At 34.1% G+C, this 13,883-nt stretch overlaps 1 protein-coding gene across 1 annotated transcript in view; it reads left to right on the top strand.

Annotated features, from left to right (window-relative positions):
- LOC150094841 (G protein-coupled receptor GRL101-like) overlaps positions 1–13,883 on the top strand; it is a 186,431-nt gene that overhangs the window by 55,565 nt on the left and 116,983 nt on the right. The window contains exons 3-5 of the mRNA XM_090411676.1: positions 6,067–6,171; positions 9,387–9,503; positions 11,927–12,052. Of these exons, the coding sequence (XP_090267802.1) occupies positions 6,067–6,171; positions 9,387–9,503; positions 11,927–12,052 (348 nt within the window). The remainder of the gene's footprint in view (positions 1–6,066; positions 6,172–9,386; positions 9,504–11,926; positions 12,053–13,883) is intronic.

Raw genomic sequence — 13,883 nt, 5'->3', positions numbered from 1 at the left:
TACTGCTCCAGGCCGGATGTTTTGCGTTAAAATCTCCTGCAATAATAACCGGCAGTCTAACGCCGAGGATAGTATACAAATCTGTGGTCACCAATGTTTTTCACGGTGGGTTATAAGCAGCATAGATTTTTATATTTCCGACAGAGTTTGTGATGACATTGATACCTGTGACTTCGAGATTACTGGTTACAGGAATAGCTACAGCATGATGGTTGATGTGATTTTTGATGAGAATGGCTGTGCCACTACCTCTGTAATCCAGCCTATCATTCCTGTAAAGTTGATATCCTTTAAATTTAGGATTGTCAGCAGGTCTCAGGTGAGTTTCATTAATTAATAATATATCCGGATTATATCTGTCATTGAATTCCTGCACTTCCAGTAATTTGTTTTTAAGGCAGTTGGCATTCCATGAAATAATCATTAGAGAATCTGGGGTAAATTTTTTCCTATGCATTGGAGAGTGCAGATAAAATGAACTGTGTTTGCTGCAAGAAACGTTTTGTAGTGCTTAGTGATGGATTTGCATTACTGAAATCATGTAACATATTTACAAGAGAAGAGGTGATGAGGTGATGATGGCTGTTATATTTGAATGTGGATTTGACATATTCTGGTCATAGATTGTTTTTGGGGGGCGGGCCACGTTAGCATATGTTCTTGTTTGGTGTTGAAGATTTATTTTCTTGGGGGGCTCAGTTGATGGTGGGTGAACACCTGTCTTCTTGTTCAAACTAATAGGAGCCTGATGAACTTGAGCTTCTGGGGCTCTCGTTTCTGATAGGGAGGTAGATTGACTGATTAACTCAGTTTGCCTGTTTTTTGGGTGGCAAATGCACCCTCTGTAATTTGCAGGGTGGGGGCCACCACAATTAGCGCACTTACCGGGGTGGTTTTGGGCTTGGAGCAGGTATGTGTGGGGTGGGTGTCACCACATTTTAAACATCTGTATTGAGCTTTGCTCAACTTCTGGGCATGACCAAATTTTTGGCATCTATGGCACTGCCCAGAAGAGGCCCTCTTCCTTAGTGGCTCCGGTGAGACCTTAAGCCCACAGATTGTCTTCAAGTTATAAATATCTTTATAGATATTGTGTATTTCCACCAATACCAGAGGCATAGGGGTCTTGTTAGATCTGTACATTCTATTGACCTTTATGGGAGGCGGATCTTGCATGCTGAGATCAGCAACTATTTCAGCTGTTTCAATGTCTTCAGATACTCCTCGGAGTACCACTTTAAAATTTTTCTCCGAGGTAAGTGTGAAGGTATGGTATTGTATACCTCTTACATCCAACTCCTTGGTTAAATTTCTATAGTCAGTCACTGTAGTGGGCTGAATTTTGATGCCCTCCTCTGTGTTCTTGGCAGTGGAGTAATTTATCTGTAGGTTGGCCATGCTGGTGGTTCTTAAGGCTGTCCATCTCTCTGCTTTTCCCTAAGAATGACTGGAAGCACCTTTTCATTGGTGGAGGCAGAGGAATCTGTGTTGGGGGCATCTTCATCCATGCCATTTTCGTTTGCTGACCCCGAGGCGAGAGTTTTACGTTTTTTGTGCGCGTGCCTCTCTCCTTGATCTGAATGAGTAGAGTCAGAGATTACTGGATTTAATTTTTCCTCCATTTGAGTAGCGTCTTCAATTTGATCTTCGTCAGTCTCGGATAAAGAGTAAAGATTTAGGAAGCCGGGACATTCAAGCTCGAACTTCTTAAGGAGTTTCTTTAAAAAGCTGAATGCCAGTCCTTTATCTAGAGAGTCTATAATGATATCAGGATCTATCATATTTGATGGCCATTTGAGCTTAAATTTCCTTTGAAGTTTATTTACAAGTATAAGCGCTGGCTCTTCATCCATCGAATCTGTGGTGTCCAAATCTAACACATTCATCATTGACGATTTGCGTATAAACGCAAATAAATGGGTCTGAAATAGATATGCTAACAATGGCGATTCTAACGGCTGTTAGGCCTAACGAATCGCCCTCGTTGCAATTAAAGTCCACTTACCTTTGCTGATGTTCTTAAATACAGTATAATCCGCAATTTAATGACTTTAAACACGTCTCTGCTAGTTAATCTAGCTGCTACACTACAAAACCAAAGTTTCTCATATTTGATTAACACGTTCTACCTAGAAGAAAATCCACAACCGTATCAAATATCAAATGATCATGCTCACTGATTGCTTAATTTACTGATACATGGTCTTATTCCTTATAGTCCTTATAAGGACTGGCTTAAAGGGGCGAAGCAATATGCTTTTCATCTTCCCCGTTATCTGTAGAGGACAGTGTAGGAATAAGGTGGTATTGAGCTATTAAAGCTCTGATCATGGCAGGAGGGTAACAGCAATAGCCGAGCCTCAGTTAGAACTTCACTGGCTACAGCATTGCCATCCATTACCCTCCAAGGGTACCAATTTTAGTCGCCTCGTACGACATGCATTAGCTACATTGGTGATACATAAATAAAGCCAATCTCTAAAAATTAAGACGATCCCTAGACCACTCAATAGTGGCCGAAAGACCGTCCATCTCAGCGTTGGCTCCACTCCGTGATGGCCTTCCACCCACACACCACCACCGAGCAGAACCGCTCAAATTCCGAAAAAAATAATTCACCGACAAAGCCCCTCAGCGGGCCGTGCAGGAGAACACTTTCCCCGGAGACTCAAATTGCTCCCTTAAGGCAAAAACCTTAAGAGAGCGAACTCAAACTCTCGAATCTCAGCGTCCAATTAGTCGCCTCTTACGACATGCTTGGATTTGCGTTGGTGCTATTCTTATCCCGGCAACCACACGGGGAGAAAAAAAAGTTCAAACTAGAATTAGAATAATTCTAGTTTGAAATATTTTACTATATTTCCAAACAAAGCATTTTCGTTTTAATTTTAATGTATTATTTATTTTCTTATTATTTTATTAGAATTAAATTAAGAAATGCAGACATTTTTAACAAATGATTGATTTGAAATCTCACTTTCTCTTAACTAATTACTTTTATTGATATATATTACTATATATATTACTAAATATTACTTTTAATAGCATGTAAAAGAATAATATTAATCAACGATTTTTTAAAAAATTAATTTTGAATCCTATTTTTAAAAGATCATGAAATTTTAGTGCTTCATTTAAGAGTTATACTACATTTATTTAAACCGACAGTTGAAATACAAAAGAAAATTTTCTGCGCATGCTCAATTAAAGGCTTTATTATCTTGATGATAATAAAGAAAAACAATTAATGTATTTTGTTTTATTTTTGTCTACAGCTAATCTATAGCTAATACAATGATCTTAAACCTAAACACAATTCTTCCATATTTCTCAAGTATAAAAATTAATTTATAATTGCATAAGCTTTTATTTTCGCTTTTCAAGTCTATATTTCTTTCTTGTCTTTTTTCTATTGTTGTGCTAATGAGGCTTGGGTCACAGGTTATAGTAAACTGAGAATTGCCTATTGTGCAGGAGTAAAACAATACAAAAAAAGTATTACTGACAGGAGTACCAAGAAACTGATTTGCTGTAAATTTATGAAAAATAATTGCGAACTGTCGTTGATTTATTTTTTTCAACGGATTCTTAAAGGAGAATTTTCGTTGCAGTTAACGTTACGAAAACAATTTGGATCAAAGTATCGGATTTTGTATTCAGATTCGTTATTACCAATTAAGCAAGGTTGTTATTCAAGTGCATATCAGCCTTATCCATGCGAGCAAACGAAGAAACAAACATACACGAAGCGAATCAGGGTGATTGTTATGTGTTAAACGAAATCTAGAATTTTTAAAGAGATTATATTACAGTAGGCAAACCGTCAACCGAGCGGTTTGCCTACTGTAAGGGTAACAGTTGCAAAAATCCAGTACTTTTACAGTTCATACTAATTTCGTAGTCGCTCCAGTTTTTCCACCATTTAAATGAATATGGACGCATTTCAACTCTCCAGTTTAAGTCTCTAACAAAAATGAACTTCTTTTTCGTTTTATTGACTTTTGTCTTACCGATGTTTTAAATAACTTCTCTGCTATAGCACTGTCAACTAGACTATGGGTTATTCGATCATACGTTAAAAACGATCCAATGAAGGACCACACAGATAATGTATCAATATATAAAGATAACAATGTAATCATTTTTAATAATTTATGTAGAGGTGTGTGATAATAATTGTTAGGTTAACCAGATGTCACTGTTGCTGTTAGTACAAAGTTTGCACGTTACGGAGAGTAGAATCGGCAGAATCCTTCGCATCGATTTCAAGGCTTTAGGTGTCTTGCGTTATTGAGAAGTCAATACCTTGTAAAAGATGACTGCATCCTTTGCTATTTATACTGCATGAAAATAAATAAATAATCAGCAAAAAAAGCACGTAGCTTGTGGAAACGTTTCTTGTTCCACAATGCTAGACCACTAAAAGAAAGGTCGTTATACTGTATGTTCGATTCTAGTCGCTGATTAGAGAAACTTTATGTAAATATCTCCTCAGCGGTTCCCGAGTTATTCCATCTTTCGTGCATGCATGTAGGTTTTTTTTCTAGGAAACTCCGGTTTATAATTCTGTAATATTATTGATTGACAAAATGTCAATCAATGATATGAATTTTAGGGTTTAGGATCAAGAAATGGCGGTGCTTTTACGTACTCTTCCTCTTACTCCAAGGTCTTACAAATGATCGACGGTTCTGAAGTCAACTGTTCTTAATGACTAAGGGTAAAAATCGACTGCGAATCAATCTCTAGATGCGTTAGTGAATTTTGAATTTTTTGATAAATAATCAAAATGATACAGTTTAAGAGTAGTGCATACGCTTCCAGTTTTGTTCCAAATGAATATAATGTTTGTCCGTCACATTTTTTAACGAAACTTTCAATTGGAAATAACATACGAAACTCCATACATGCTAAAACACATGCTAGTATTTATAATTTATACTTCTGTTAAAAACTATCTAGTCCGTTCCATTAAAGTTAGTGAGTTTTCTAATCAGTGAAATAAAATTTCAAATAAATTTTCAGATTTCAATTTTCAGAAAATTCGAGTCGATTCAAATGTTAGCCAGAACAGGTTCGTTAGCCACTTTTATAGTGATTCAGAGTTACTAGACAGAGTGTATATATATATATAGCAATCTCACAAGACTGCTTTGCATAAACAGTTTATTTTCAATACTTTCTTCTGGCAATTGTTGTAAGCACTGGTATGTGGTATTCACATCCCTTTAAGCAATACAAATCTCAAGAAATGTAACATATGCAGTGAGTTTTATTACAATTTTTTATTTCTTTCGAAAATTATAGCATCTGACGATTGTATCTGCATTGATTTCAATACTCTTCACAAAATGTACATTATAAGGCGTTTAATAAACCATTATAAGCGGTATAGTAAAGTTTAGGACGTACGTTTCTTGTAATACACACATTTTCGTTTAAGCACGTTCCTGCCCGCATAAACAGTTAAATTTTATTGGATAACATAAAATTATAAATTGTTTTGAATAATCCTATGAGAAACGAAGTTACTGTTAGAGGAACACAAGAGTATGGTATTGCTGCAATAATCACGTGTATATGAGCAACACCATGCATCGCTATCCAACAAACACAGAACTTATTAATGAGAAAAATTCAACTTGTATCTGTATATGTGTATATTAAAAAGCCGTCCCGCTCGGACAGTGCTGATAATTATCAGCGGAGATAGCTGTGTGGAAGAAAATATTTAATTAATCATTGATCGTATCTCTACTTATTCTCTTGTTGATGTTTCTCGACAAAAATATCGAAATATCTGAAAGCATTCATAAATCACCAAGGTGATTTATGAATTCCCAACAAATAATAAAATGTATGGCTGAGCTCTACAGCTTTACATTTATTTATTTGAAGACATTTCTAAAAACACTTTCAGATCTATAATGTAAAACAAAGTTCAGTCTTATTGTTATAAGAAGTGTTGTGAAGAATGATATACTCTTTCTTTGTTTTATACTTCTGATTGAATTCCATCGATATGAAGAATGATATAATTTATAAATTCTTTATCCATGTTTATAGGTTGCCTTCCTCATGAGTTCCAGTGTAATGGCACTTGTATTGATCAGATCCATCGATGTGATAGAGAAGTGGACTGTCCTGACGGTTCAGACGAAGAAAATTGTGGTGAGTTTAATGAATACCTCATAAAGTATGCATTTCGTATCCCTTCACCATCCGTTTCGTTCGAAATAACAATTCAAATGGAAAACAATAGAAAAAACGAACTCAACAGAGTTCCTTACATTAACAACAACAGAAAAAAAAACGATGCGTCTTCCACTATCTTACTTGAAAAGAAATTAAATATAATATAATATAATAAAACAAATAAAGAATAAATTAAATCTATTGGAAAATGTTCATAGAGTATAATGTATTATTGAATATCCAATCCATTTAATCCTAAATTCCATTAAAATTAAAAAAAAAAAGATATCAAACGAGAGAGAGAGAGAGAAAAAAGAGCACAGACGAAGGGATATTCCTTCCTTTTAAGACTGTGTCTCTTTAGCACCTTTAAACGACGTGCTGTTATACATCTCCAACGATAAAAACAGAGGAAATATATGAGAACACTTTCTGGTGATGGGTTGTCAAGGCAACTGTACTGGACATCTAACGTATCTTCCTAACAATGAGTAAAAAACATAATCTTTCAATAACACCTGACTACCTATAGGCAAGTGACAGACTTACATACGAGGAGCATAATACAAACACTACAATGCTTGTCATAAGAATCTGTCCCCTGTTTCCGTCCAGTCTCCTTACTTCAGTAAAACCAAGTGGAAGTGAATCAACAAGAGAATTTCTGATTAACTCTGTCGAAAGCAAAGGCGAATAATATCATAAGATACCTAAGATGTACAACTCTAGCATAAGAATAGAAGAAGACACCTAAGAGATACTGTATAGCATAACAAGTAGCGAAATGTTCATGGACCCCGAAATAAATATTAAGATTTCTATTCTATTTAACTATTTGCATAGAATGCAGGCTGATCATTGTTGTTAACAATTCTGTTTTACATTGTCGATATTTCTGTTATTTTTGCGATGAACTATTATGATGTCCGCGACTTAGTTCCAGCATTCAGAGAACTTTTATATAATTAGTAATTCTCTGCAAAAATGGTTCCTATTTTTGTGTTTAGAAATTTATTCAGTCTTAGATTAACTTTTTGCACTCTGAAGAATTAAAAGTGAAGTAAAAAATTAAACTTGAAGAAACATAATAGAACCTTGAGAGAAAAATATAAAGAAGTCTATTTGTATGATTTGTTTACAGCTTTCCTGTACACATACAGCATGTAACAATGAAACTAACTAAATCCACCTGACTCGAAGTATTGCAGTCCCTTTACCTTCATCACTGCTTATTATGTCATCGTGAGTTAATATTTTTTAAATGTTTCTTTATCTTCTCCATTTAGTTGTAATGTTTCCCAGTGTTAAATTCTGGTAGAACAACAAACACGGGATTTCAAATTGAAAATGTTATGTGGCTGTTTATGATAACTACTCAGGATAATATAATTAAATCGATAAATCAGCAATCGATAACTTAAAAACCAATATGCTAATTGAGGACATGAAATTTCTTCATCTTGCTCTTCATTCTCGTCCAAGACTTCCTTATTGAAGTCCAAACAAAACTATAAATCTTAGGCAAATATGAAAAAATAAAAGCAAATATTCTTATTAACTGTAACGGCTGAAATCTATAGACGTTATATAGTTGAAACCTAACAAAAACATTATCATAAAGTAGACAAACGTCAGGTTACCACGATCGTAAACAACAAAGACTTCTTCAGAAAATTAGTAAACGAACAACTTTACTAGATTTCCACAACAAAATTAGTTTGTAGGGAAACCATAAAAAATCCCAAGCTCGTGCATCACTTATGCTTTCGCTAGTATTCATAAAAATACATACGGCTGTCTAGACTGTTCGACACGCATCGTATGACGCAAAGAAACATTTCTGCTAGCAGTTTTAGCCATGATAAGCCACTGATGATGTAATCCAATTTTACGATCAGAGACATAGACATTCGTTATTTTTCCAGATAAACATCATAAAAAAACTTCCGGAACTGAACATAATATCTATAAGCTTTAGTTCTCTGAATGATGGACAAAGTCTGTATATTTAGGTTTTAAGATATGTCATATACAGTAAACACGGGTCCGATTCTCGACGTACAAAAGCTCTGAATATTTGAAACGTAACTTGACTTCAACAAATTTAATTATTTATTATAAAAATATATTCCATTATATTACAGGTTAATAAAGTTACAAAATGGATGCTGGTAACTCGAAAGAAGCAACTAACTCACCTTCAGTTGAAAAGGTCTTATAAATGTTCTTTGCTTTGTAGATTGAATTCAAACCCAATTCTTTCCACTCAATAGGATTCGACTATGTAGTAACTGAATAATACCCTTTCTTGTGCTATCTTGGGTTTCAAAGTTTTCACCTAAAAAATCTAGCATATTCAGTTCCGATAGCCAAATCAGTAAACAGACAAAGCCGATCGATCGATCAGGATATTGCGCATTCAGACAACACTGCGTGATGTTTATACTTTAATATTGTTCCGTGTGGATGGTAATCCTCTAAACCTATATATAGAGTTTCACAAGTAAACTATGTCTGGTTGGGGAATTGAATGTAGCGATGCAAGCGCGGACACACTTCACACCAGCGACAGAATTCTAATGGACTTCCCATGTCTCAATGCAACGTTCCAAACGTTACCTATATTCGGTCAAAGCTGTGTGTGTGTCTTCCGTTGGTTACAGAGCCAGGTCTTAAAATAAATAAATAAATACAAATTTTACAAAAAAAAATTACATATTTTGGTTAAAAAGGAGAAATGGTTTATCGAAATGTCATTTAAAAATAACTAAAATGCATTTAGCTAAGAAATTTGTACAAGATGAGATTTTTATTTTTTGTAAGACTCCAAAATAGTTGAGAGTTTGGTCTAATAATCAAAGTTTATAATTTATCTTTACCATTACTTATAAGCTGCTTGCAGTTTTCTAAAAATGTCATGATGATGATGGTGTTGTAATGATGAGCCTCATCTTCATTTTCCATTATACGTTACTAGCTTTAATATAAACTTTTTGTAAAAAGATTAATAATGTACTAGAATTAATTATATTAAAACAAAGATGTATAGGATGAATTGCGTAAAATTAAAATAGTTTATTTCATAATTTAAAGTATAAAATTAAACCAATTACATATTATTAAAGTATATTAGTTCAATAACATATCTAGATCACTGGATATCTATTTCTTTTATATTTATATCCCTGCAGAAGCGTATTTATGTCCCCAGACCCACACTAAGTGCGATAACCATTACTGTGTTCCAAGTGACACTGTCTGTGATTTTCGGAATGACTGTGGCGATAACTCAGATGAAAATGGCTGCAGTAAGTATAATTCTTTATTTTAATTATATTATATTATATTAATTATTTTTTCAATACTTCTTGTTATATTAAACGAATACTATTCATTCTTCTTACGCAAACAAATGTCATATAATTATTTTATCTTCATTCCAATGGATTTCAAAATAAAATGAAAAGCAAAAGTAATGGTCATATCCTCCATTGGTTTGTATCTTCGCAGTAGGCGACACATTTAATACAAACTATAGAAAATATTAATAAAGTGAAAACTTTTTTATAAAATAAAATAAATTAAATATAAAATTTTATAATTCAATATTGATGCCTTATGAACCTAAGCATTTTCATTTTTAAATCTTTCTTATCTTTCCTACACCTATTCTTAGTGTACATTTATGATATTGAAAATTTATCTAAGAAATACTTCATTTTGCTGTTTATATATATTAACAGTATTCTCTGAATATTGGTCATAGGTTTTGCATGAGACTAGTTTCATGCTGAATATTATTATTGTCTGCTCCATTTAATTGCTATGATTATTGATGGCTTATGTATCAGTAAATATTCCTTCAAAAAACCGTTTCACTTAATGATGATTACGTAATTTATGACACATAAATATTTTTAAAACAATGTTTTTGTTTCGGAGTAATGCACTGTATTTTAGTCTGGCATAATTTATGCAATTTTTTTTTTTTTTTTTTGAGGGGGGGGGGAGAATTTCAGAAAGCTATAATATAATTATTTAATGAACGAACGGCTTCTGATGTCTAGTAAGTTATATTCACTTTATATTGTTATATATACTTAACATAAAAGAATTTCTAGTATTCTGCTGTATCCTGTATAATAAAGAGAGCTATATTCTATAGGATAATGTATATACTATGGAATATAGACAACTTCTGCAAGGTGTCCATTTTTTAAATGTTTTATGTATATGTTTAAAGCATATACATAAAAATTGTATAGATCTTGTATTGATGTATATAAGTTTTCAATTAATATTTTGCTGTTTATGAAATATTAACAATCAGCATTACACTGGGACATAATCTTTAAAGTTATTTCATGAACATTTCCACTAAAACAACTTTAACAGATGCTGCAGTAATCTCTAGCTAACCAAACGGAAGTTATCAATGATGGACTGCAAGCACCGGTAGAACAAACCGTAATTCCAGTTATCAGATCTCTTTCTCTCCCCCCCCCCCCTCTCCACACACACACACACACATGATGTGCGGACAATTTGGAAAACATCAAATTCAATTTCTCAGTGTAAATAATCTGGTAATGCGCTTGAGAAACATTTAAACCCAAGAAATCGATAAACCAAAGCGTTAAAGTGATCTCTTGGAGCGTGAATATTTGAGATAAACATATATCAAGATTATCCATTCCGCAATTTAGATACAGTTTACAGCTAAATTGCAAGTACAACGCAATAATGTTAGGAATTAACGTTTGGTAAATATAACATGCATAATTTTCCTACAATGTATCTTAAAATCATTCGAAACAAATTGTCTGTTGAAGAAATATGCTTATTTATTGCCTGTAGAAAAATATCTTCTAGATTATAAATGAATATTTATATTTGTAGAATACATTCCTTTATCAGTTTTAAGGAAAATCAAGTTTTGATTACTGTACTCGAAATAACAAACAATACGCGAGTGTATTTTTTTTTCTTAGAATTTGTAAATATTGTTATAATTATATTATTTATCTATTTATACTTTTTTTCGGTACTTTTTCTTTCAATGTTTGGTTCGTTTTCCTTTATAAAGCGAGTCCCATCTATGACAGGTTGTAAATCTATCGCTCAAACGTTTTTCAAGCCACCGGAGGTCTCTACTAACCAGGTCAGTGGTTCAAAGGGATAAATGAAATTCGTCAACCACCTAAATATACCCACAAACATCCACCTTCCCGAGTGGAATCTAATCCCACGTCATACTGGCGAATGGGAAAACTATCACCTCCAATCAGGCTGATAAAAATAATAATTTTTATTATTTCATAATAAGAAAATTATGTTTAAATTTTTAAAAATATATATAATTTTCTTTAAACATTTGTTATTTTCCGTTCTAGTTGTTATTACAAGAAAACTATCACGAGACATTTTAATTTTTAATAAATAACTAAAATAAATAAAAGTAAGTAAATAAAATACAGGAAGCGTTTAAGAATGTGTCAGAAATGATATTTTTATTTTAATCATTCACTCAGTGGAAAGATTAATGACAAGTATCTTCACTATTGAGCTATTCATATTAACTTAAATTCATATTAGCATAAATGAAAATATAAATTATGTATAAAGAAAAAGTTAAGTTTATTTTTATATTTTTTTAATAATCACTATGTAGTATTATGAAACACACTTGATTTTTAAAAATAGAGTGAAAAATTATAGGTTTACATTTCAGCTTTTAGGTCATGCTATTATGGAGAATACACTTGTGACAGCGGGCAGTGTATTCGCAGCTTTTCTCTCTGTGATGGTCGATACGACTGTATGGATGGAAGCGACGAGCAAAGGTGTAACGTGTCAGGTAATTAATCCTTGACATTCAAGTGTATAGTAACTGTTTAGTAGAAGTTCTTATAGGAAAAGTTGACTAATTACAAAAAGTTGCTGCGTGGTTCCCTCGAGAACACTAATTTTCTCATTGATCAGTTGGCAGTACTTTATTTGAACTGTGGGACTCCGAAAGACAAATATCCAATAATACACACGAAATCTCAGTCTACTTTCGAAATGGATGAGATTAATTATCTTAATCGAGCAAGTTTAAATGCAAATTGACTAGAGAAATTTATAAATTTATTATTACATTTTAAATAAAAATGTAATTAAATTATATTATCAAATTTAATAATAAACCACTCTTCTCTTAAACAGTCACTCAAAACATATGTAATGAGTTAAACACACTTTTTTTTTTTATAATTCTCCAGTCTATTAAAGATTGTTGTAACACATAAGCTGAATTGTCCTAGTGTGGTGGCCGGGATAAGAATAGCTCCACTGCAGCCCATGCACGTCGTACGAGGCGACTAAAATTGGTACCCAGGGAGGGTAATGCTGTATCCAATGAAGTTCTAACTGAGGCTCGGCTATTGTTGTTACCCTTCTGCCATGATCAGAGCTCATAGCTCAATAACACCCTCTCCTTACATTGTCCTCACGGATAACGTGGAATATGAAAAGCATTCTTGCTTCGCCCATCTAGCCAAAAAAAATAAAAAGCTGAACTGTTCCCCCGTGTGGTGGCCGGGATAAAAATATCCTCACTGCAGCCCATGCATGTCGTAAAAGGCGACTAAAATGGGACACAGAGTTTCGCTCTCGTAGATTTCTTCTGAAATTTTGCTCCCGGTGAGGGGGCTTAGATTCCGGGGGTTTTGCCCCGAGAGAGCATTTTGAATCTCTGGGGGAGGGTGTTATCCGGAGTGGCCCGTGAGGGGTTTTGTCGGTGGATGTTTTTCCCTGGAATATGAGCGGTTCTGCTCAGTGGTTGGTTGGGCGCGTCCCTGAGTGGAACCAAACGCTGAGTTGGACGGTCTTTCGGCCACTCGTAGAGAGTGGTCCGGGAGGGTCGTCTTAATTTTTAGAGAGCGCTTTACTTACATACAAGCCCCACTGTAGCCCATGCATGTCGTACGAGACGACTAAAATGGGTACCCAGGGAGGGTAATGGATGACAATGCTGTAACCAATGACGTTTTAACTAAGGCTAGGTTATTGCTGTTACTCTCCTACCATGATCAGAGCTTATAGATCTATATTACCGCATCCATACATTTTCTTCTACAGATAACGGGGAATATGAAAAGAATTCTTGCTTCACCTATCTTGCCAAAAAAAAAAAAAAAAAAGCTGAATTGTTGATTATTTTAGGAAAATAATAGGATAGCTCATTCTCTTCACGCTATCATCGTTTCCTGGACGCGCAGGAAACGATGCTTATAGAGGCCTTTAATAAATTTATTTTGGAGCAATAGGAAACGCGAGACGCGTAAAGGCTTTTCTATTTTCCACCCGAGGAAAGGGAGGGTTGCTTTTCTACTATTAAAAATCATATAGCAGTAGGGTTAAATACGTTTTTGAATATTTCCTACCCTTTTGGGATAATTAGCTATGCTGGACTTTGTGCAGGGGCGGGGTGTCAGAGTAATACTATTTTGCATGGAAAACACCAAGAAGGTTTTTTTGGCAGATGGTACTTCAACTAACCACAGAACAAATGTATTGGAAATTCTTTCGACTTCTTCGGTCACCAGACTCCGGATTTGAATACAAACAGGCACTATTCACAAATATTAATCCATGCGATCCGTACTGCGATGTATGCCAGTATATGGCAATATCGAATCTGTGGG

The sequence above is a fragment of the Typopeltis vanoorti genome, chromosome 21 (assembly GCF_054136105.1).
Source record: "Typopeltis vanoorti isolate ZY-2024b chromosome 21, IOZ_Tvanoo_1.0, whole genome shotgun sequence".
NCBI lineage: Eukaryota > Metazoa > Arthropoda > Arachnida > Uropygi > Thelyphonidae > Typopeltis > Typopeltis vanoorti.
This window is presented reverse-complemented; position numbering and strand designations above follow the sequence as displayed.